At 42.9% G+C, this 22,940-nt stretch overlaps 1 protein-coding gene across 1 annotated transcript; it reads left to right on the top strand.

Moving 5' to 3' along the window:
- Positions 1-57: 57 nt before the first annotated feature.
- LOC119124778 (protein inscuteable homolog) lies at positions 58-20,946 on the top strand. Its single transcript, XM_037255047.1, has 13 exons — positions 58-425; positions 8,760-8,851; positions 13,195-13,570; positions 13,651-13,703; positions 13,906-14,029; positions 14,100-14,213; positions 17,371-17,496; positions 18,585-18,756; positions 18,898-19,076; positions 19,143-19,209; positions 19,393-19,548; positions 19,870-19,946; positions 20,071-20,946. Exons 2-13 carry the CDS (start codon positions 8,793-8,795, stop codon positions 20,197-20,199), a joined length of 1,632 nt encoding a protein of 543 aa, XP_037110942.1. The 5' UTR covers positions 58-425; positions 8,760-8,792; the 3' UTR covers positions 20,200-20,946.
- Positions 20,947-22,940: the final 1,994 nt, after the last annotated feature.

The raw sequence follows: 22,940 nt of genomic DNA on the forward strand, positions 1-22,940 counted from the left end.
AAGCCAGCTCCTCATTTATTTATGTTTTTTCCCCCCCTTCTTTCTCTAGAGTCTTACTTTTTCCCCCAAAAAAAGTTCTTTACCTTGTCGTGCAATTACATCTCACTATGCAATTACACTGAGACTTTCTCCCGCCCCTTCAATCTGCAGCAGTGGCGCTGCTCACATGGCAGTAGACGGAAATAGAATAGCTTCATGTCTGTTTGGACCGTGGCCCGGCACAAACTATTCTCCGCCACTTGACTGACAGTAGGATGTGGGCTTTCTACAGCCGGGCCAGTCTGCGCAGAGCTTTACTCCGGCAAGGCCATATAACGCGGCTCCGGGACGGGCAAAACTGAAGAAGACAGAAGAAGAACCGAAGTGGCGTCGCTATGAATCCCGGCGGGAACACTTAACCTTTTTAGAGCACGGAGCCGGCCGGGGTGAGTTCAACGAAAAGTTCACTCGCGAGCATGTCTGGAAGCGGCGACTTTTGCAGACTGTAAACATAATACAGATGTTAGCGCGTGTGTCTTATGTCTGACTGGAGCTTTGAGGAAGACTTTTTCAAACTTTTGAAGGAAATTTTGATCCAATTTTACACTCAACTTGTTAAAATTGTGTTTTTACTTTTTACTAATAACTTGTTTTTAGAATTGTCTGATCAAACATGCTACTTTTTTTTTTTTACTTAAAACATTAACTGTAAGTTGCTTTTATTGATTTATTTTTAAAAAATCATTCAAGGAGGTACACCGTAATCTGCACGGTGGCCTAGTGGAGTGTCTCCCAACCTTTATCGAGACAAGGTACATAATTTACATTGAAAAAAAAATCTCATGGCACACTACAAAACAAAAATAACAAAAAACAAGATATTCTGAAGTAATGATGATCTTGTGTCACTTTACTCACAAATATATTAACTTGTTTATTTGAACACAAATTAATAAACAAGATTGAAGATTTTAGATAAATTTCCAACCGATTAAGTGAAATTGGATAATTTCTCTCCTCTCACACGGGGAATCCATAAATCTTTTATCTGCCAACTTTTTAAAATTGGGCTGGGTGTGAGCCCTTGAGAATTTCGCCAAATTGTGCTGCCAAAATCGGTTAAATGAGGAAGATATATGCGACTTCTGGCAAGGACTATTTATTTGCAGTCTGGATGCAAAGAGGTGAGGCACAGAGACTTCAGGAGTGTCCAATGACATCACAAAAAGATGTTTGATTTGTGGCTCGTTGCTTTTTTCTTTTTTTTTTTTTAAAGTAGTTGCTGGCAGGGGGGAGAGGATGTTCCCACAAAGTCATTAAGTTGACAAAACTGAGTAGTCCTGGCTTTGTCACGACGCCTTAGCTGTATTTCTGGTTGCCATGGTAACAAAGGCTGTACTCAGCATTTGCTTGTGACAGAACCACAAAAAGTATTAACGCTTTCACTTTAGTTGTGTTTTCGTTGTACATTGGCGTTTATAATTCTAACCACTGGAAAAGAAAAAAGGCCAAGACAGTTTTTCAAGGGTGCCAATTTTCAATTTGTCTGGCCCCTTTCATGACATCACCAGTGTACATGATTGCCATTTTCTTCTAACACCAAAATGATAGCTCAGCGCACAGGACACGTTTCCAACTTTTAATAAGACTGTCGAACAGCGTGGAAAAGGAGGGGGTGGAAATTTTGGCTAATTTGGCTCAGCTCATCCATGTCGTCGTCCTTAGCCAATCACATTACAGATTGTTCATTGGAGGTTCCTAAACTTTGATGAAAATTAAACAAAGCAAATGTCTGATTAGCGCAACGTACATTTAGGGTGTGTCTATGGGCATTATCTTACACGCTCGAAACGATTTGAACTCCAGGGCAACTTAGATCAAGAGCAAAAAACCATCCTGGTGTTTGGTCTGTGAGTCTGGCTGCTGTCTTTTAATCTCGACAGATGACATTTGTACCCCCACTGGCGTCCAAACAGAGCCTCGGAAGATTTATTACCGTGATCACAGAAAGTCGGTTCAACTGAAGTACCGTCATGACAATTGATGTGGGATAACACAGGCTGGATTTACACTGCACGGCTTAAGTGAACCAGTTTTGATATGTAGCACGTGAAATAGTACCTACAAAAAAAATTATAGTTATGCCATTGATTTGGAATTAAGCACTTGGACCGGCAGTGTAAATCCAACCTAAATCGACTGTAGCCATGACGTGATTTAATTTGTGAGCAAAAAATATGGACCTACGTATTCTTGGCGCGTATGTCACAAAACGGGGCTTCACCGTGGGCGACGTCGGACTCAGCGTTGGACTCAATTAGGAGAGTGCTGGTATAAATTTTTGCGTAGGTGTCTCCGATATGGCAGCCGGCGCGGCTCTCCAAGGCCGCCGAGCGAATCAATATCCGACCCGCTTGAATTAGAACGGCGGCTTCGAGCTCCTCCGTAGAGTGACCTGCTTTTTCTTTCTGCTTTTTTTAACTCTACAGCTTAACCTTACTTCTGTCTATAAGTTAATTGGACTGAAATCTACCGAGGTTGCGCTTGTCGCTCGATAGACGCCGACGGACGCCTCGTGACTATTTGTGAGATGTGTCAGGGTGTATCTAAAAAAAAAAACAATTAGTTTGAAGTAGAATGCATGGATTCTTTGTGATATTTACTCCCGTTGACCCCCATGTGGTTCCCATTTGGCGGCTTGCTGAAGATGCTGCCGGGAACCGCCCCGAATGAAACCTCCTTGAAGTGGTGCCTGTGTTGCTGGCCCGGTGGATCGTCCCTCCCATGTTTCCCTGTTTTAGCCGTTTTGCCTAAACGCTCCCACGCGGGGGACCGGCCCACCTACTTCAACCCCGCTGTCTAATGCCAAACAGCTGTGAAGTTGCCTCGTGAGCATTAAGCGACACCACGATCGGGATGAAATTGAGCCTTTGCCACCTCTTCCCTGATCAATGTCAGCAAAATGTTCAAAAGTCCTTGAAAGATTATCACGGGCCATCAACTGGTGTGAGGTCTGTTGGGGAAAACAAAACCAATATTGGCAGCCGACTTTCACTTACCCGTGAATGCGTGTGGCGTGGGTGTTAATGGATGCTCAGCCTGCCTATAAATTACACGTATGGAAGCGTGTTTGTAAACGGGGTCCCGGTGACATGTAATGCTGGGGCCATTTGCGAGACACTCCGTCTCGCTTGAAGTAGTCGTGCGACATAAATGCGAGTGAGGTTATCCGGGAGCTTGATTGAGAAGCCAGAATGATGGCGAGGATGGATGGAAAATGCGACAAAAGCCTATTGGGTACTTTTGTAGCATTTTTAGCCATCTCAGACAAAAGCTCAAGATGGCAGATAGATTGATTGACTTAATTACAAAATTGGGTAGCGTTAGGAACAGAAATTTGTCCTGTACTGGTAAAAAACATCTCAAAACATGATGTCCACTCACGCACATGATCTTTGCCAAAGAGAACAAACCGCAGTCCATCTGGGAAAGTCGAACTTCGAAATGAGAAAATTACCAAGGGGCTTGCTTAACGATAAAATCCGGCTGCAGTCATTTAGTTCTGGGCGGAAGATTGTGGCTTCTTCAGAACAATAAAGATCATAAAGAGGCACCCGAAGCATACTTGAAAAAGTTAAATGGTCTTTTATCATAATAGAACTGCTCAACAGGCTTTACTTGCTCCACGTCCAACTTGGAGGCTCCAGACAGGTTACTCTCGAGTTTACGACTCAAAAACCTTTGGCAAGGTTTTAAAGACGAGCGAGGAGCAGCATTAATATTGTTTTTACACGACATATTTTATTGCTGCAGCCGCTCTCTGTGTGCACGGGAACTGCCAGTGGTTTCCCAGCTCAGAAACAAAGATGAAAAAAATATGCGGACAAAAAACCAAAAAAGCCAAAAGTGGCTGTTCAGACAAACATATTAAAATAAAAGCAAATATTTTACAATCCAGCAGTTTTCTCATCCCTGACTCCGTTATGAAGTCACAGTTTCTTTGTGGAACTCTCCCAATGACACGGGAAGCGAGAATACGTTAAAGGAAGGTTGAAAAATGCGCCGAAAAGGAAATTTGTCTTCCCTCAAAACATCCCAAATCAATTGACAGCTTTCTTTGACAAAGCCTTGTCCATGATGAAACTTTGAAAGTTTGTCAAATTGGAAAAGAAATCCAATCAAGACTCAGAGAGATGAATGGGACCAAGTACAAATCTGATGACTAAGCACATATTTTCATCAAGTATCTCTGCTCTTACGTTACCTTGCCGGGCAAAGCAGCGATCTTCCAAAGAGTGAATACTGATTGGATTGTGAATGATAGCTAGAGTTAACAGGACCCACAAACAAAACCTCAGATTCTAAGGATCTAAACTTTGACCAATCAATTAAGAATGTTGAGGCGAACAAGGACAAGGTGTGACCATCTCTACGACAAAACCGATTGGCTGGTCGACTTCAGGTCTTGCCATCACCGCATGCCAGACGTGGTTGAAAAATCAACACGTCTCAAAGTTGAACGCTGACGAGGATCTGCTAAGGTCACAACAAAGCTTCTATTATCCGAAAGAAATGAAGGAAGCCGGAAGGTATTTCGGTTGGCTCGTGTCAAGTGCTAAATTGCTGTTTTTGCAACCGCAAAAGTTCTGCTTGGGCTAAAGAAAGCAACGATGGCTCAATCTTCAACAAATATCTTTCTTACGCTACGTTTATCTTATATTTTCAAGAATGCTCTGAATTGGGAGTCATCATCGAGGCTTGAATCCTGGCAGTAAAAAAAAAAACGACTGCGAATAAGCTTCGCTGGCAACTGTGTGAGGTGTGTCTAATGCGCCACTGCTGTTTTTAGATTGTCGGTTGCTCAGCAAAAACTGAGGTAATCCTTCTGGTTTTGACAAACGTCCAGTCGTTTCAACCCAAAATGCATCGCAGATATGTTTATATCTCCTCTAACCTCTATGTTGAGGTTTCTCAACAGATGTTTCAAAACACTGAGACTACTTTTAGCGCTTTGCCACGTTTAACTCGGTTTCCCATCAAGTTTGCTGAAGTTAAATTTAAAAATAATACTCAACAGACATCTTGACGATAAAACTCTGTGAGCGTAAACACTTTTGCAGCCTGCTGAGTGTAAAGTGCCGCGGGTTGATGACAAGGGCTGTTAGCAACATGTGCGACCACTCGCTACGGCTGATTACAACTGCTGCATTTAGGCGGCCGGGCCGTTGTGCCTGCGTCCAATTTGGTCCGGATGACTCTCCCCTAATAGCCGTGTGTGTTGCCGCCTCTCCGAAGGCCTCATTCATTATTAAGCAGCTCCCGATGGCTGGCCGGCGGTCGCTTCTCCGGTGTCACGTACCCATAGTGATCCCGTTCCCCGCACCCAATCCGGTTCCCAGAAGTTCCTCGCTCCTACTAGAAAGTCTTAGCCGCCTCATCAAAATGAATATATTCTTAGCGGAGCAGCTAGAATGCATTTGGATATTTCATTGGTCATGTCTCAGGAGGTATGGTACCGCTTTGTTTTTATTAGTATGATTGAATTTGAAGCAATGAAAAGACTTGAGTAGGCGTGCGTCGCTAATGTTAGCTACTGGTGGTAACATTGAGTACTCCGTAGAGATCAAAATTGAACATTATCTTTTTTGAAGAAGGTAAATTTTTAATGGCTCTCCTTCGGCAAGTGTGTAGTATGGCATACAGTTTGAAGTTCAGGGTTCGATTCTCTGCTACACTTTAATGATGATTAGCATTCCCGAAGTCACTCCACAATGTTGTGTACAGCTAGTTCATTGATTTGTTGCTTCAATTAGCCTCACAATCATACGTTTAGTAAATCCTTCTTTCATCCTTAGTCGTGTTCCAGTATATTCTGATGTGAACACCCCACAATGTTGTGTATTAAATTCTTATACTGAATTGCAGGGACTTATTAGTTGCTTCTCGTCAGCCACAAATCATAGGGAGATAGCATCTTTGCTGATGATTAGTGTGCCATTTGACTGTAAGGCATGATCGCTCCACGATGTTGAGTGTGTGTGTGATTAATTTGCCATTTATGGATTTGCTGCATTTCTCTATTATTGTCATTTTTTTTCCCCCTCCATATTATCATTACAATGCTGCCAGGGGAAGGAATGCAGTTCGACGAGAATAGAATGGCAAGGCCTTACAAGGCCATGCGGTTGTGTCTCCAGCTTGGACCTGAAAAGGTTTCTGTCTCAGAGACCAATAAAAATGTATTAGACAGAACCAGAACAAGACCAAAAGCAGACCATCCAGTGCTGAATAGCTTCTGTACAATCTGATGTCACGTTTGGGGAAACAAGTCTTCTTATGTTGTCTATTTAGGTATCAAGGTTGAGATACTAGATACTATTATCAATAAGAATTGATTAAATGCTAGCCACAATGCTAACCATATTGGAATGCAGTAAATGACATGAATTATGATAAATACGGAAAAGGGCATCACCCGCGCTTATTTGTCAGCATCGTCCTCGTTTAGAGGCTTCCCCTGTCACGCCAGTCTGACACATGTCAGCCGCTCGCCGTTGATTTTCCACCATTAGGTTGCAGGAGGCGGACGGGGCGTGTTGTTAATGGCAAGATTTATGTCGCCGCATCGCTCAAAGTGAAATGACGGCTTCCCTGCCAAACTGGGTAATTAGCGGGGAATTGGGATAGATACTCTATATACATTTTTAACATTTAGTCTTGGCTGGATTTCTCCAACCCACTTTCAATTTTGATGCCGTTTATACACGACAGTGACCAGGTCCAAATATCGGCTTTTGCAGTTCATGCAATAGGGAGCTCCATGTCAATGTAATCAGTGGAATGCAGAGTATTTAGAGTCCTTCAGATAAAGAACCAAGTGATACTGTAAACAGTCCATACAAAAATGCAATTTGTTTGTGTCAGGAAAGGAGTAAAAGCAGGACACAGTCTGAAAGAGTTGAATATTAAAAATGGCCTCCACCCTGTTCTTCTTTCAGGGCATAGGCTTCATTTGAGGCAAGACTGTGATTAGTTTGAAATCTTCATGTCAGTCAGTGGTTTGTCACAGAGTCTGCGAAGACTCGTTCAAGCTCACCACAGAGCTGACATGAAAGCAACTGAGCATTTATTTTTATGCAGTGACTGCTTGATCGTGACTAAGAGAGACTGTGAGCTCCCTCCGCAGTGTAAATTCTACTTTTTGAGCTTTCTTTGCCACTTGACTTGGTTGTATTTGAAAACAAACAAAAAAAGGTGAAAGGCGGAAGCAGAACACCATGTAGTGTTCCTAATCTAATGATAACACACAAGGAAAATATTGTTCATCGATAAAATGGGTTCAAATTAATTTTACACTGGCCGTTTTGGGTCTCACTTCTCAGTTTGGGAAAATAACTTCCCACTTACACGATTACTCCGCTTTTATACCAAAAAAAAAAAAATGCATGCAAGTACGAGAGTCATTACGGAAGGTACACATGCAACGAGAGCTTCCAGCTTTAGCCGCCATGCGACATGAAGCCAAAACAAAAGTGTCCTTTGTTTGGTCCACTTTACCGCCGACACCGCAGCCCACCGGCGGCGGAAACCCGCAGGAAAGGGTAGCTCGCGTTTCAATGCCGGACATGAAAAGAAATGTCTTCGGTAGTATGGAAATGAGCTAGTGTGCTGTGAAAGCTCTCTCATCTTTGAAAGAAAATCCACAGTTGTGTAACATTTGCGGTTTTGGTGACATGCTGGGATGTTCAACAAGCCACCGGCTTTGCCTTCACGCAGTTCTGGGTATGCTCTATTTAAAACAAACACTAAGGGCTCTATTTTTGTAGAGAGCGCACGTGCGCTTGGCATAAAAACTGGTGCATCTTGATTTTTGTGAAAGTTTAATTCACTGTAGTAGTTGGCAGAGTGCTTTGCGCCATGGTGGACGTATAGCGGACCAAGGTTGGTTCCTTTCACACGACCCTGGCAAACCTCACAATTTGGTGACTGAAAATGGACTAGACTTTAGACCAGCTAAGAGCAGGTCTAAGTTGTGGCGCAGGTGGTGTAACGGGATCTTGGAGATTGTGTGCTCTACTGACATGAGTGGAGGCCGTTATCGTGTTTCATAAATTTGACAACAGCACCTGATACATCATCGGAATCAATTCATTGTATTTCTTCTGCATGGTGCCCAGCGATTCAGTTTCTGCTTGCGGATAGAAATCTGAACAGCTTCCAGCAGTTCCCACAAAGTCTGACGTATACAACGTGTTGTTGTGCGTAAGTGGGACACACTGTCACTTCTTACTAACTATCGGTTTGTAATTAAACTCCACAGTAAACACAAAATGAGTAGCCGCCCTGCACGATATAATTAACTAAAAAGGATTAGAGATCAGCTCTCCGGAAGGCGGCAGCAACGAGGGTGGGGGGGTGGCTCAGAGTGCATCCGTGGCATCTCCCGCTCGAAAATGGACTAATCCAAATGGGATTCATCGATAAAAAAACGGGTGGAATAAAGTTGCGGCACTTAAGGCTCAAAGTAGTGCTGAGAGAGAAAGAGAGAGAGAGGCCCTGGCTGGCAGCCAGCCAATAAATTAGAAGATAAGAAATATGATTCCACTGGCGCACCACAGCAGCGACTCCTAACAGAGAATTGTATTCATAATTAAATTAGTTGTAGCCAAAGAAAGGCTAGACAAGAATGGGACACTCTGTAGCGGATCAATAAGGAGACATTCAAGTGGATGAGCCACTTGTTTCTATTCCTAATTAAAGATGTTTCCTTCGTGTTCCAGGTGATTATCTGAAGCGGAAAGGTGGACGAAAGAATGGCAACTCCGCAATGCAGCTCCAGGCAGAGCAGCTCGCTGTCTTCTTCTCCCAGCAGGCAAGTAGGAAGGGTGAAAGGAAGGCCTCACGGACACTTGGGGCTTGGCAGTGGATCTTTATTGTAAAAACGTCCAGTGGCCAAAGCTACCACACGAGTGGCTGATGCAATACGAAGCCCCATTTCCATCATACAGTAAAGAGCGATTCCAAAATGGAAATGAATACATCAAGCTCCAGTATAAATGATAGTCCCACCAGGGCTAGCAATTCGGTTAGCATCAAATACATTTGGAGAACTCTGTCGTCCAACATAAACGAAGGATGTTTCTTTAAAAGACTACATCGGAGTATACGGACAAACACTGGACGGTCGTCGAAAACAAACACCAGATTGACAATAACAGTAATAGGTGCTAGCGTGTAAAATAACACCAGCCTACTTTGGTCCCCTTTGGCCCCTTACAATGTAGCAGATTTGAGGTATGTGGTTTTGCGCCATACCGAGAGTATGAATGGTCATCATATTGTTTTGAGCAGTTTGGATTTGGACAAATTCCGGGAAGTCAGGATGGAATTTTTGGGCAGTGTATATTTTAGGTGCCACCAAAAGTTGACACGTCACCCAACGCCGAACCGAACACATCCACTGAAAATGGAAAGAACAAATCATACATGGATTGTGTATGTCCAGTTTTAGAAATTAGGGTGGAGACCTTAGCTAAACATTTACAAATACACTTGCGACCACGAAACATCTGTGTGTACAAAACATGGCCCAATGGTCACTTTAAATATTTCTGCTTTTGGATAAACTATCAGCCGGGGGATTCACTGAATCACCACCTGGGATGGGATTTTTTTGTACAGAGCTTGAGCGCAGACTCCAAAAAAGAGCAAGAGAAATGACAGAGATGATCACATCCATGCGTGAAAGCCGGCAAAATTGACTAGATGCAGTTTCCTGGCTTCACTTGAAAGGTCAGCCGACAACATCTGGCAGTCAAATGTCTGCCGTGGCTTGCCATCAAGACCGAAATGGGTACGGTATCCAATTACCACGTGGATATAAACTTAGGGCGGGATCAAATCAAAGTGGGGCTTCACCATTGGTACCATGTGCTTTTACCATCTTCAACGGCTCATATGTCTCACAGAAAGACCAATGGATGCTAGAGACACTGGCCGGGGGATTTGAGCTCCTCAGTGAATGCAGCTGGAGAATCTTTGGAGACTGCGAAGGCAGCTGCAATCTGTATTGGCATTGCTGTGAAAAACACTCTTCTCTGGTGTGTCATATTTACAAGACATATTTTCCATTTACAAGGATCTTCACTCCCTTTATCATTAAATTGACTTCTTTTTGGATTTGTCTTGGGTTCTCCTCCCTCAGTCCAAACCAATCCACAATGATTTTCTTTTCTGGCCACATTTCCACTTGGGCTGCCATGCCGGACGCACTTCTTCTGTGGTCTTTTTGCGAATGTGACATTTGGCGCCACAGCCGCCACGAAATATATATCTATCACATCAGGAGTGAAGAGTTGCTTCCTTCCTCCCTAATCCAAAATTGCTTTGAGAGTTTTCAACTGCTCGGTGAGGACTGTACCAAATGTGAGTCGAGTAACCAACACCAAGAGACATATAGAACTGATTTTCAGTGTACGATTACAATCAAGGAATTTCTTCTCACTGTTCTAAGAGGGCAACCGTAACTATGATCTCGTCGCCACTGAAAACAAATTTGACAGTCAAAGTCTCTTTGATTTTGACCATTATTTGTTACTTGGTCTCTGCAAAGAGACTGTCCATCATTCAGTTGACTCAAAGCCAAGATGGCTGAACCTTCACTCGTGATCTATGAAGGGTTCTTGAAACGCAAATCAGCGGAGGGCTGAGTACGTTTCCAGTATGAATGTTTTGGGGCGACCACACCCCTCCCTCAGTCGCAAATTAGTTCCAGCTGCGCTTTAACCGCCATACTTGAACGACAACATCTGCTCTGCTGCACACCTGCCCATATGCCGCAGGCTAACTCCGCCACGTCGGCTGACAGAACTTCTGGCTCCGAGACGGATGGTCGTGGTGTGTTTTCATGCACACTCGCTGTTTTTAGCCACGGATGCACTGACTCATACACTGGGAGGATGTTTGTCAGAGAAGTGCCTCCTCTAGTTCAAAGTGATACACTAGGTTGAGGACTTGGTCAAGTCCAAAGAACAAGGCAAAGGGCTTAGACTTTAAGATGACCTGCCTAGATTGATAATCAGTCCATAGTCTTGGATCACCCAAATCAGCCGGGATTGATCCAAGCCAGTGTAGACAATGGATGGCAGAACTAAATTGGTTAGTCCATTCACTATCCTGCACCAGAGTTCTGGAGCGGGGAAACATCATGTGACTGAGCAATGATTCATCATCAGGAACAATACCAGAAGTGCAACTGCTTCCAAAATGAATCACTCACAGTTTTTATTTTCTCACAAACAGAAAATCCTTACAGAATTAAGTCTTTCCTAGAATCTGGACACATTATATCGTCCGGAATGTCTTGTTACGGTGAATAGAAACAACTTAAGGCCCCAACCACCTTTCGGCAGACCGGACCGCACATAACCCTGCTCCCCTCCACCTGGCGAACGTTTGCTAGTGTAAACATTGGACCAGAGTCTACTATTAAGTTACCTTTAAGGTTTTTCAAGCGGAGAATGTCCGTAAGCCACCAAGAGGCGGGACATTGCCTGAATGTGGAGGTATTCCGCAATGTCTTACCCTAGCAAAAGACAGATAATTTGCTTGAATTTCAACCTGAACTCAAGTATCGATTGGGAAATGAAGTGGACTTGGGACTCTTGGAGGTCCTATCAGGGGTGTAACAGAAACAAGGTGTGACTGTATGTCAGGGTATTGAGACTCGTTTCTTCTCCTCTGTTGGATTGATTGTGTTTATCTCCTTCAACTTTATTTTAAGTCACACCAGAGTCTGAAAAACGTCTGCTGTCATTTAATGAGTCTCAAGGTAGCCAGCGGCTGATTTCTTCCTCTCAGAGGAAGAAGACCGGTATTACAGACGACGTAGCTGCCGAGAGCCCTCTCCGAGGCCGGCATGTAAATATTTGTTATGTTTGTCAAAGTGAAATGCACCGCTTCCCCTCCTTTGGAAAACAGACCTATTATTATCCTCATCATCGACGATTTGCGGCCGGCGAGGCGAGTAAATCCAGCCTGGCTCATTCTTTTGCGATGATGTTATATAATGTGTGGGAAAAAAAATGGTTTGAAAATGGCCAGCTTGCTTTAGGTGTCTCTAAGTGGTTAATCGTATGAAATGATGCCAAAGTGAGAGCTTTCCCCCTCGTCGGCCACAACGAGTGCTCATCGAGATCTCTAGAGCGTGACTCACTCGCCGTCGCGTTCATCGAGAGGTTTGCTGACACGATTCATATTTGAGATTTTCTTCTCAGGGGAGGAAGTTGTGTTGTTAATTTGAATTAAATCTGAATTATGTATCGATTTTAATTATAGAGTCATGAATTTGATTTCAATATTAAAATGTACTAAATGATTGTGCGACCTCTGGGGTTCCACTGAAGGTATTAATGTTTCCTAGTTTTGAGCCTTTGGTAGCTCTCTGATTGGCTCAGGGACCACGGTGAGGCGAGTTTGTTGCCGTGGAGGGTTGGCGGAATTTGTTGCTTTTCTCACTAAATGAGACCTTTGCGTGACCCAAAGAGAAGCCCACATTGATTTGCTTTCATAAACCGCTGGCTGCCGTTAGGTTTGTTAGTGGATTCGACAGAAATGGAGCTGTGTTTTTTGTTTAATGATTCTGTCGTGTGTAGTCGAAACCTAATAGCCGGCCGCGCAAACGTCATGCGTCCAGACAGCTCGCCGATGGAAAATGTGTGTTTGGCGAACGCACGCCACCGCGATCCTCTACGCCCGCCGTCAATGTGGCTGACTACATCTGGTGCACGGGGATGAAAATGTGAGATTTTGTAGGCATTGAGCCAGCCACTTTGAGGACTCCCCAGGTACCTGGACTCTCGATTGCCCTTAAGCTGCAGTTAATTAGGCAAGTATTGACGTGTTTGCCTGGTGTGACCACTTGTCGGCCAACGCAGACACCAGTCGTGGATTCTTGCGAAAAGCAGCTTTTGTCAAATAGTTAGCAAAAATCTGGTGGAGGTAAGAATTACAGGAACTCTGCCAAGCTCCATCAATCTATTTTCAATACCACGTGCCTTCATTTTGTTCATCTGGAATACGCGGAAAATCCGTACTAGCACAGGGAGAAAAAGTAATATCGAGAACCCAATTCCACAAAGCAAATTAAATTTGAGTGTGTTGACGTTGGACTAAATGCGGGTCACTTACTTTTTCCTGTGGTTGTTCATCCAGCAGCAGTCGCATGCAGTGCCTGCAGGTGGACTCGGTCCAGCGCTGGATGGAGGACCTGCGTCACATGACGGAGGTGGAGTGCATGTGCGTGCTCCAGGCCAAACCCATTGAGGTCGAGGACGACGGCCAGCAGACCGAGCTGATTGTGTCCGCCGGGGCGGGGACGGGGGCGGTGGGGGACCACGTGGCCCGCAACAACCTGCAGACGCTGCTTCGTCGGGCCCTCGTGGTCAGCACCGAGTTGGGTAAGATGTTCCAGCGGCTGGAGAAGGGACGCTGGCAGAGGGTCCACAGTACGGCGGTACGAGCAAACTGCCACGTGCGCTCCCTGGTGCACGAGTACAGCGCAGCACGCAGCACGCCGCCCGAAATGCAGAAGGTGATCTTGATGTTGGGCTCTTTGAGCACTCGACTGGTGAGGTCAAGTCACTCATCCGTGTGGTTTTGCTTCTGTTACAGTTTGAGACGTCTCTACTGGAGAAGTGCATGGAGCTGACGAATATCACAGAAAGGTACAACAATCTCAATTTAAAAGTGACGTCGGTGGCTTTCACGGAAATTCAAGTTCCAGTTGAACATCATCCTAAAGAATCATCTTTAGTTACGTGGAGACATCTCTTTGGCCACTTATCTTTCCAGTAAACTCTGACAATGCAGAATGTGTGTCCATGTTCTGACCAGAGCATGTCCATTTATTGCCACTTTTCCCTGCAGGTGCATTCACACCGAGGATGAGTTCTTCCTAAAGTCCATGAGAGATGCTATCCACGAGATCCTGACGGATGTCAGTGAATCATTCAGCAATATGATTGACATGGCATTAGCTAATGAAATCCAGGTTTGCAATTGTAAATTACAGACAAACGTCTTTTCGGCTTGATTGTCACATCTTTGATGTCTTCTTGCAGGTTCTGATCAAGCAGATTGAATCTTCCGACAATGTCCACACCATCGGCAGTGCCATCAGCAACCTGCTGTCCCTTACCCAGGATGGACCGCAGCTCTGCAGCATCATCGCCAAGGTAATGAGAAGACCAACTCCAACTTGAGCCCAGGGTGTCCACATTAAAGTCACATTGGCTCAGTTGAAATCTGAGCCGAGTCGTTCTAAGCTATTTTGGCCATATTGGATTGGGAAGGATTCCAAATCAACGAACAATCTTTTGGTGTCTTTAACAATCTACGGGTGTACCCTGCCTTTTAAGTGTAAGAGGTTGTTTAACTGCAAGATTAGGCAGCATATCAAACAGTGAGCCTCGATTGGGCGGGCCATTAGTTAGCTGGCCACTTCCAGGACACACACGTACACAGATTGTAAGATCAATACTGTCAGTTCCCATTAGCACAGGGCGTTGATCACGTGGCTTAGTTGTGTCTACTCATCAATCCGCCCCACCTTAGAGAATGGTGGACAGTGGGAGCTCACCTTCCGATAGCCGTAATACACACACAAAAACTAATTAGCTAGCTAATTTAGTATTTACACCATTTAACATGGGCACAACTTGAACATTTATTATATAAACGTTATGTATTTCTTTGTTATCTCTCATAAATAGATTTAAAGAAGATTTAAAAAAAAAAAAAATCACTTCACTTCAGTCTCTCTTGCCACCTACACACACACCCACAAACACACACACAAGCACACACGTTACACAACATAGTGCGTAATTTCTGGAGAGTGTCCAAGCTTCTCCAATCCTGATTATCATTTTCCGCAGAGGGCGTACTTATCTTCTTTTTTTCCTCCCTTTCTCCCGTTAAATGCGATCAGATTTTTAAATGCTGGGAAGGAGAGCTGATATTTCTTCTTTGGTGACACACAGTACATACATTGAACATGGTGAGTAACATCGTGACATAAATTGGTGAGTCAGTGTGCACATTAAGTAGACTGTGACTCAAATATGACTTGTAAGATATCTATAGTTGTATTTTGTAAGAAAAATATTGTAGTGAAAACATTCCTGAACTTGAAATGGCCATTAGGATGGTCAGGAGGAGGTTTTACATGGTAATAGTATTTAGGGATGGTCACTATTAAGAGTCACTAAGCAATTGAGAATTTATATTGAAAATTAAACAAAAAAACAAATTTAGTCTTTGTTTGAAATACATTTTAGCGCAAAATAATACAGGTTCAAAATAACTGTTGTATTACCAACAGTTGTTGGAACACTATCAAGTAGTTCAACAACAGCACAATACATACAAAAAAGACCAACAAAAAAAAAACGCAAATGCGTTGTACTTACCGAAAGTAACGTAGCTACGATCGGTTCTTCAAGATGAGGCCATGTTGACGGTCCAGTCCACTCAAAAGTTGAACATTTGGTGTTTTATTCAATTTTAAAGGTGAGAATGAACCTTTTAAACACATTTCCTGAGCGTAATTTTGACATTTTGGCTTAATAAACAAACTTTTGGTCAACTCGAATCGGGTAGCTAGTTAGCCGTCGGCCATCTGAAGATCCACCGCAAACGCGATGACGTCACACACCTGCTGCTTTTTATCTGCCAATCAACAATTCAACCGTGATATTATTCACTGCATTTTGTCTTACCTGGCAACGCACGCTGGTGCTGAAATCTGATTGGCTAAGAGCGTTGACGTAAACAAAGTATAGGGGTAGCGCCCGTGAGGAATCAAATCAAGAAAATGGACTATCGGGATCAATAAACAAATTTAAAGTGTACCAGTGACATATTTGAGCAGTTTTATTTTCATTGCAGCAATAACAAGGAAGCCAGATATTCATGAATAATTCATTTTACGTTTAAGAGGTTGCTCTCAGTCCCAAGTCTTGCTTTTAAACATTTTAAACCACAATAATCTTAGTCTTATTTTTTTTAGGGTTTTCCGCTGAGTTATGTTGCTTGGTTGCATTTTCAAGGTTCGGGGATTTTGTTGGTTATTTAAACCACATACAGTGACTGTGGATCAAAAATAGACTATGACTTGTCCATCAGGAGTAAACACATTATAAAAACGGTTTCTGTGTGTAAATAAGAGTTGATGTGACATTTTGTGCGCAACGAAGCGTAAATGACAGAATTACATGCTGCATTATTCCGTTGGTGCAAATACGCCGCTGCAGAGGCATTTTTAGCTGTGTGCGTGACGATGTCTGGGTGAAGTTTTCGGAAACGAGGGAAAAGTTGCTCGATGACGTGTGAAAAGCAAAGCGGCCATGCAGGTGGAACAAACGACAAAGTAATCGCATTACTGGATAGTTCTCAGCAGGATTCAAGAAGCAAGTCTTTTCTTAACAGCATATTTAGAATTAGTGTAGACTAAGAAAAAAATATATATAAGCCATCTTGAATCCATCCATTTTATTTAGAATTGCGTGATGGTTGGTTGATATTCAGTGTGACTGGTCTGTAATTAAGTATTCAACTATGTCAACTGTATTAAAGTTATTCAACCACGGTACTTTCAAGGGGGGCCCCTAGTTAAAATGAGCTTGGTCAAAGTTTGCCTCACACGTATTTTTGTTTTCAGCCAGACCACATCCCACAATGCACTGTGATTGCAACATTCTGAAATGGACAAAGAGCCAAATGTAGCTAAAAATCATCTATAATGAAGGCCTATGGAAACATAAAAGTTAAGGGAAGCATTATATTGCGAGGGCCACCAGCTCATTGCACATTTACGTCAACAGAAGGTCCCGGAATGACCCGTCGGCGACAACAAAACATTGAAATTCATCACGTTGGATAAACATTGCATATTTCATGAAGTGAAAACAGTGAGAAGATGATGAGAAGCTAAAAAAAAAAAAAATCGGCAACATGTCCATGCAGACACACTTCCAGGTAGTCATCTGTGTGCAAATAGGTGGAATTACCTGGTGGAAGGACAGCCATTATCCTAATAAGCCCATTAGAGCTGTCGTGCGTTGTTCACCATGTGGAGTGGCCAATCACGCTGCCCTCCACACCCTCTTTCCTGTTTGGATGATTGGACAGCCCGGATTCTGGGCAGACCACTGTCGGACAGTTTGCTCAATCTGAGAAGAAAAAAAAAAGATTTTGGATGAACCCTAACATTTCTCACTTGGTCACTCAAAGTCAATTTCAAACAGAGGGATCCGTGCAAGTGAAATGCTTTGGTGCTTTAAAAATTTTATGGTCCAAGGGTTCAAGCAAACATCTTTGAATGTCTGGCAGGAAGGAGCGGTGGTGTCATTGTTCAAGATCTGCCGGCAGGATCGTTTCCAAGGCCTCTACGCTCACGCTCTGAGGACCGTGGCCTCCATCTGCTGCGTGGAGGAGGGCATCAAGCAGCTAGACAAGGTATTTTTATCTTATACCTGAATATTTTTTAAATGTAAGACTGAGGGGAAAAACAAAAGCTTCCAGGCGTGACAAGTCTTTTGAAGCAAAGTCCGCTCTCGATGAGCGAGGCGTCGTCAGGGGAGCGTCCGTCCGTCAGCCGCGTCCGCTCAGCCTCGACAAACACAACTGTTGCCGTGGAGGCCGCCGGTGATGTGCAGGTGCTGTTTATGAGCCGATACGCTGCTTGCTTGCATCAACCTATTGGGACTTGATGGAATCATAACATGGAACTTGATGACTAACAAATTTCAGGAGCAGGCCAGATGATTGACAGATACTTTGTTCTTTTAGGGTTGGATTTGGGATTGCCGTTGATCCCGCAACGCGAAAACCTGTGGCTATTATAAATGGATTGAAAGCTAAAAATTGCCTCTTCAGTCAATGCAGTTATGTAAGGTCAACTCCGAGATCAGAAAGATGCTCTTTTAGGGAGGAACCTCAGAGGGGGGGGGGGGGGGGGGGGAGATAACAGGGGGTGTTCACACGTCACTGCTGCTGACGTCCACAGAGACCAAAATAGGGAAGTGTCCTTTAAACGTGGGCGCACCGATGCTCATCAGCGGATGAGAGTGACAGCTGTAGATGAATTATTAAAGTGACTTTCTAAACTTTTTTACCCCCAAAGTGACGGTGCATTATATTCAATAATGAATTTAAGGGTAAGGGTAAGAGCCAAACAAATTAATTTGATCATTCTGGAGCACACAATAAATGGATGGATATATTAGTCATGTGCATTTTATCAAGTGTATAACAAAAAATTATTGCATTTTTAAATTAAATTGTCAAGCTATTTGCTCAAAAATTGATGTAGTGCATAAAGAAGCACAAAGCTAATGTGATGTGCAACACTGCCTCCACGTGGAGAAACCTTGAATTGCAACTATATTTAAAAAAAATTAAATTGGAGTCGTTAGGAATGAAAGCTACAGAAAAGCTACAAAATTGTGCAAATTTTTTTATTATTATATTTTGATTATGCCACGCAGAAAAGATTCCATTTAAGTCCGTGGTGTTGATGTTGGCGGATGCTTGGCCCCAAACAGGTTGACGGCATCCTGTGCCTGGCGGACATCCTGACGGACGAAGGCAGCGCGGAGGCGGCGCGGGCCGAAGCAGCGGCGGTGGTGGCGCAGATCACGTCGCCGCACCACACGTCCACGCAGCACCTGGCCAGTTTTCTGGAGAGCATGCACGACATTGTCACGGCGCTCATCAGTGAGTGAGCAAGCCTTATGCATCATGCATAAAAAAAAAAAAAAAAAACTGTAATATTTCGGACAGTTTGAACATTTGGGACGTGTACAACATTTTAAGATTCACCGATCTGAACTTCGAATTTTTTTCCCTGTCCGTCAGACTTGTGCGAGAGCGCCTCTTGTGGCGAGGTCTTCCTTTTGGCGTCGGCTGCCCTGGCCAATATCACCTTCTTCGACAGCATGGCCTGCGAGATTCTTCTGCAACTCAACGCCATCCACATCTTGTTGCAGGCTTGCAAGGACCGCCAGCGAGTAGACACGCCCTATTCTAAAGACCAGGTGCGACACCCCCATTCTTACAGAATCAAAATAAAATAGTGCTGACTCTCAGTGTTTCCATTTTAGGTGGTAACAATCTTAGCCAACCTCTCCGTTTTGGAGCAGTGTGCGAGTGAAGTCCTACAGGAGCAAGGTAATAAAGATTCAAAATGACCTGACTGTAGTGCATGCAAGCTCCGCAAGATGGCAGCATTGTGCTATATACAGTCATAGTTGCCGGCAGCCGTGCAGCTTAGACTTGAAACAACGCACACGTTTACAAAGTTATGTTTGCCTTTATCTGTTTTTTCTCTCTTTATTTTTAATATCTCGGCAGGTGTGGAGCGACTGCTGCTACTATTAGGCGAGAGGCCGTCTTCCTCCAGTCCATCCGAGGGCGCCGCCTGCGAGCGCGTGCAGCAGAAGGCCGCTGTGACATTGGCGCGCCTCAGTCGGGACTCGGACATAGCCCAGGCTGCCATTCAGCTTAAAGGTATTTTGGTCGATGGTTTACAGTTCATTTAATTCCCCCCCAAAATCACTCCCAGTTTTGTTGACTCACACAAAATTGAGTGGACAGTCTATGAAAACAGGACACACGAGATAGTTTCATGACCCATGCACAAAATTGAATAGGAAGGCGGCCATTTTGTTTTGAAGCCGGCATTTAGCACTCAATCAAGGTGAATTACTCAACTGGCACATCGTGTCAATTATTCAAATTAAATTCAATCTATTCTCAGATTACTTTAAACGTAGCGGTGATGGTGATGACGAGATTAATGTCTGCAAACTTTTCCTCTGCTGCCTTCAGCTGTTCCACGTCTCATCGAGCTGTGCCGATCCCCCACGGAAAGGAATAACAGCGACTCAGTCTTGGTCGCTTGCCTGGTTAGTAATTGTTGTGATTTCAAATGTGTCATTCTGTCCATAATTTGTGTGTCCGTACAAACGTTTTTTCATTCCCGCTTGTATGGTTCACGTATACCTAATATTTTGGCATCGATGTGTGCAGGCGGCCTTGAGAAGGTTAGCATCAGGGTGTCCGGATAGCATCGAGGCGGCCGACTATCAGCAGCTGATCAAACCGCGCCTGGTCGACTCTTTCCTCCTGTGCTCCAACATGGAGGAGAGCTTTGTGTGACGCCAATGTGCTAACGTGCATCAAACGCTCGAGAAACGATAAAACATTGCTCGACCAGAGACATTGTGCATGAGTTCAAAAAAATATGACATAAATTCACAGGTCAAATCAGGACCCGGTTCTGTGAGTCCATGTCCCGTATTCTATTTATTTATATTGTGTATAGATTAGAATCTCGATTTAAAAGACCCAGAAACAACAGACCCTAGATTCAATAGACAGAAAATAGTCCACACAAAATGCCACTTCTAAAGCAACTATTTCAATATGTTAGCCACTTTTTCAGGAGTGTCACAATGATACAAAAAATTTAATTCAAATTTTTTTGTTCCTAAGAAGTATAAAAGTACCAGTGTACCAAGGATAAAGTTGTAATATAAATGGATGAAAGTTGTAATATTATGTATATGGATGAAGTCAAATATTTCCAATAAAAAAGTCAGAATGTTACTAATATAATAGATCAGTATTTTAATTTTGATAATAATTACGATATAAAGTTGCAATATTCCAGTCATACAAACCACTATATTTGCATAACTACATTACAGTTAAAGATCTTGTTTCCACGGACGGTACTGTGTTTTTATGACGACTGCGTGCATGAATCATTGCCATTGCTTATATTCTTACAGCACGCAGAATTAATCCACTTCCTGTAAATTTCCATTCATATTTCTTATGATCATACGTGCTACTGGAATTTGTTAAATTGCAAAGGATGTAATAAAGACAAGCAGCTTTCAATCTGGCATCTGTGTGATAAGATGACGCGATATTCCGCATCGGACTTCTTTTTCCGATTGATTAAAAGAAAAGCGTTTGGGTGACTCGTGCAGCTTCGTTGCACGCTCAAGGGTCAACGTGGCACTTAGCACATATTCAGCAGTATCAATTTTTTCGCATCCCATGTTTTGTATTTTTTTTGCGTTTTTCCAGGATTTTATTCAATTTTTTTACTAGTAGTTTTCTTTTCTCTTACATATCTGCATACATTATTAATTTAATATGTTTGCCTTTTTTGTAACATATACAATGTTTTTTTTAATATTGGAGATACTGTTTCTCATGCTTTCCAAATATGTTTTAAATTTGGTGGTATTCATGTATTTTGTCCAATATTTTATTTTTTGTTGCCATTATTGTTGCATTTGTCATTTCTTTTTTCTTGTCTAAAATTTTCTATTTTCTTGTTTGTATTGCTCTGTAAACTCCTCGTGTCCTAGTGTTTTTTTTCTAGCATTTTTTCTTTTGTCTGATTTTCTCTCTCCTTTCTGTCTAATATTCATCTTATATTTTCAGACAGCATGTTCATGTCATTTTGGTCCAGCATGGCTTTGAAAAGAAGTTTTGATGAAGCGACCCAAACAGAATTGTGAGTGGTCTAGCACCAAACTTCTTCTCTTATGGTGGGGAAACAAAGCAACAACAACATTTCCGCCACATGTCTTGTTCTCCTTGGGGACACAATCTTCTTCTTCTGTCTTCTTTTCCTGCACTTTGTCTTTTGCCCCTCAGGCCACACACTCGCACAATGTGTATGTGTGTGTTCTCTTTGTGATCAAATATGTCTTTAGTGCAGAATGTATCGGCGGTGCTCCACTAAACAGGTTCTTTTCTTTTTTTTTTCCTTTTCATGCCCACGCTGCCTTTGACCATGACCGTGAGAGCAAGTTGATCAAAAGCAATTTTTTTTTTTCCTCGCTCGCTCAGCTCGCCAACCTTGGGTTTCCTGGTGTGCACCCGCCGCTTCCATTGTCACCCCGCTTGATCCATGTTCAAGGCATAAATAGGAACAAAAATAAATAAATAAGTGGAACCGCATTCAATAAAAATACCAGCACGCTGGTGAAGGGAACACGTCCTTCCGTTTTCAAGTTACTTTTTACACCATGCTAATGCTAAATGCAAATGAGCAGTTTTCCAGCAAGCCTTAAGGCCCTAAATATTTGGCTTCACTTTGCTATTTGTGGAATTTGACGGTAACACTTGAGCGAAATTTAGCACTGGCGGGTTTTCTGTGCAGCCCTTGAGAACTGTTTCCATCATTTTTACATTTATGACCCAAAAAAAAGTCAACCAGCACTTTTTTTTTTAATGAAATTAATTTGATACAGACTTTTTATAGGGCACAGCTTTTTATCAGAAATGAATGGATTTTACCGTGCAACCCTTAAGACCCATTAGATACATTATTTTACTTTGCGATAATGTCGTTGTAGTGTTGTGGTTATTGTATTTGTTTAATTTGCTGCTAACTGTCTATAGGAATTTAACATTAGCAATTGTGACTTTTTCCAAAATCCCCTAATACCCAATGCTTCAAAGCCTTTCTGTAAGAGCCAATCAATTATATTGAGTTGATGTAGTTCATCATCTCTGTTCGTTTTGTTGGGAACGGTTGAAGTAATAGTGTTTCATTTATCGTATATTTTTTTAAAATAAATATAGCCAACCAGGAGTTTCATTTATCGTAAATTATTTTATTTATTTTATTTTATTTTTTAAATATAGCCAACCAGGTGTAAGACGTTCATGCATCTTGCTAGGTGCTGCTGTTTTGGTTAGTAACAGTGTTCAAATGGCTCACCATTCAACCATTTTCCCCCTTTGGCCGAAGGAAGATTTTCAGAAATTTGCATGGAGAAAGTAGGCGAAAGTGAAAAGTAGTAACGAGTTGTGTGGTACATTCAATGTCCTCCAATAAAAATATTTCTCTCTATGCACTTAGTATATACAAT

Source organism: Syngnathus acus, chromosome 6, assembly GCF_901709675.1.
Source record: "Syngnathus acus chromosome 6, fSynAcu1.2, whole genome shotgun sequence".
Classification (NCBI taxonomy): domain Eukaryota; kingdom Metazoa; phylum Chordata; class Actinopteri; order Syngnathiformes; family Syngnathidae; genus Syngnathus; species Syngnathus acus.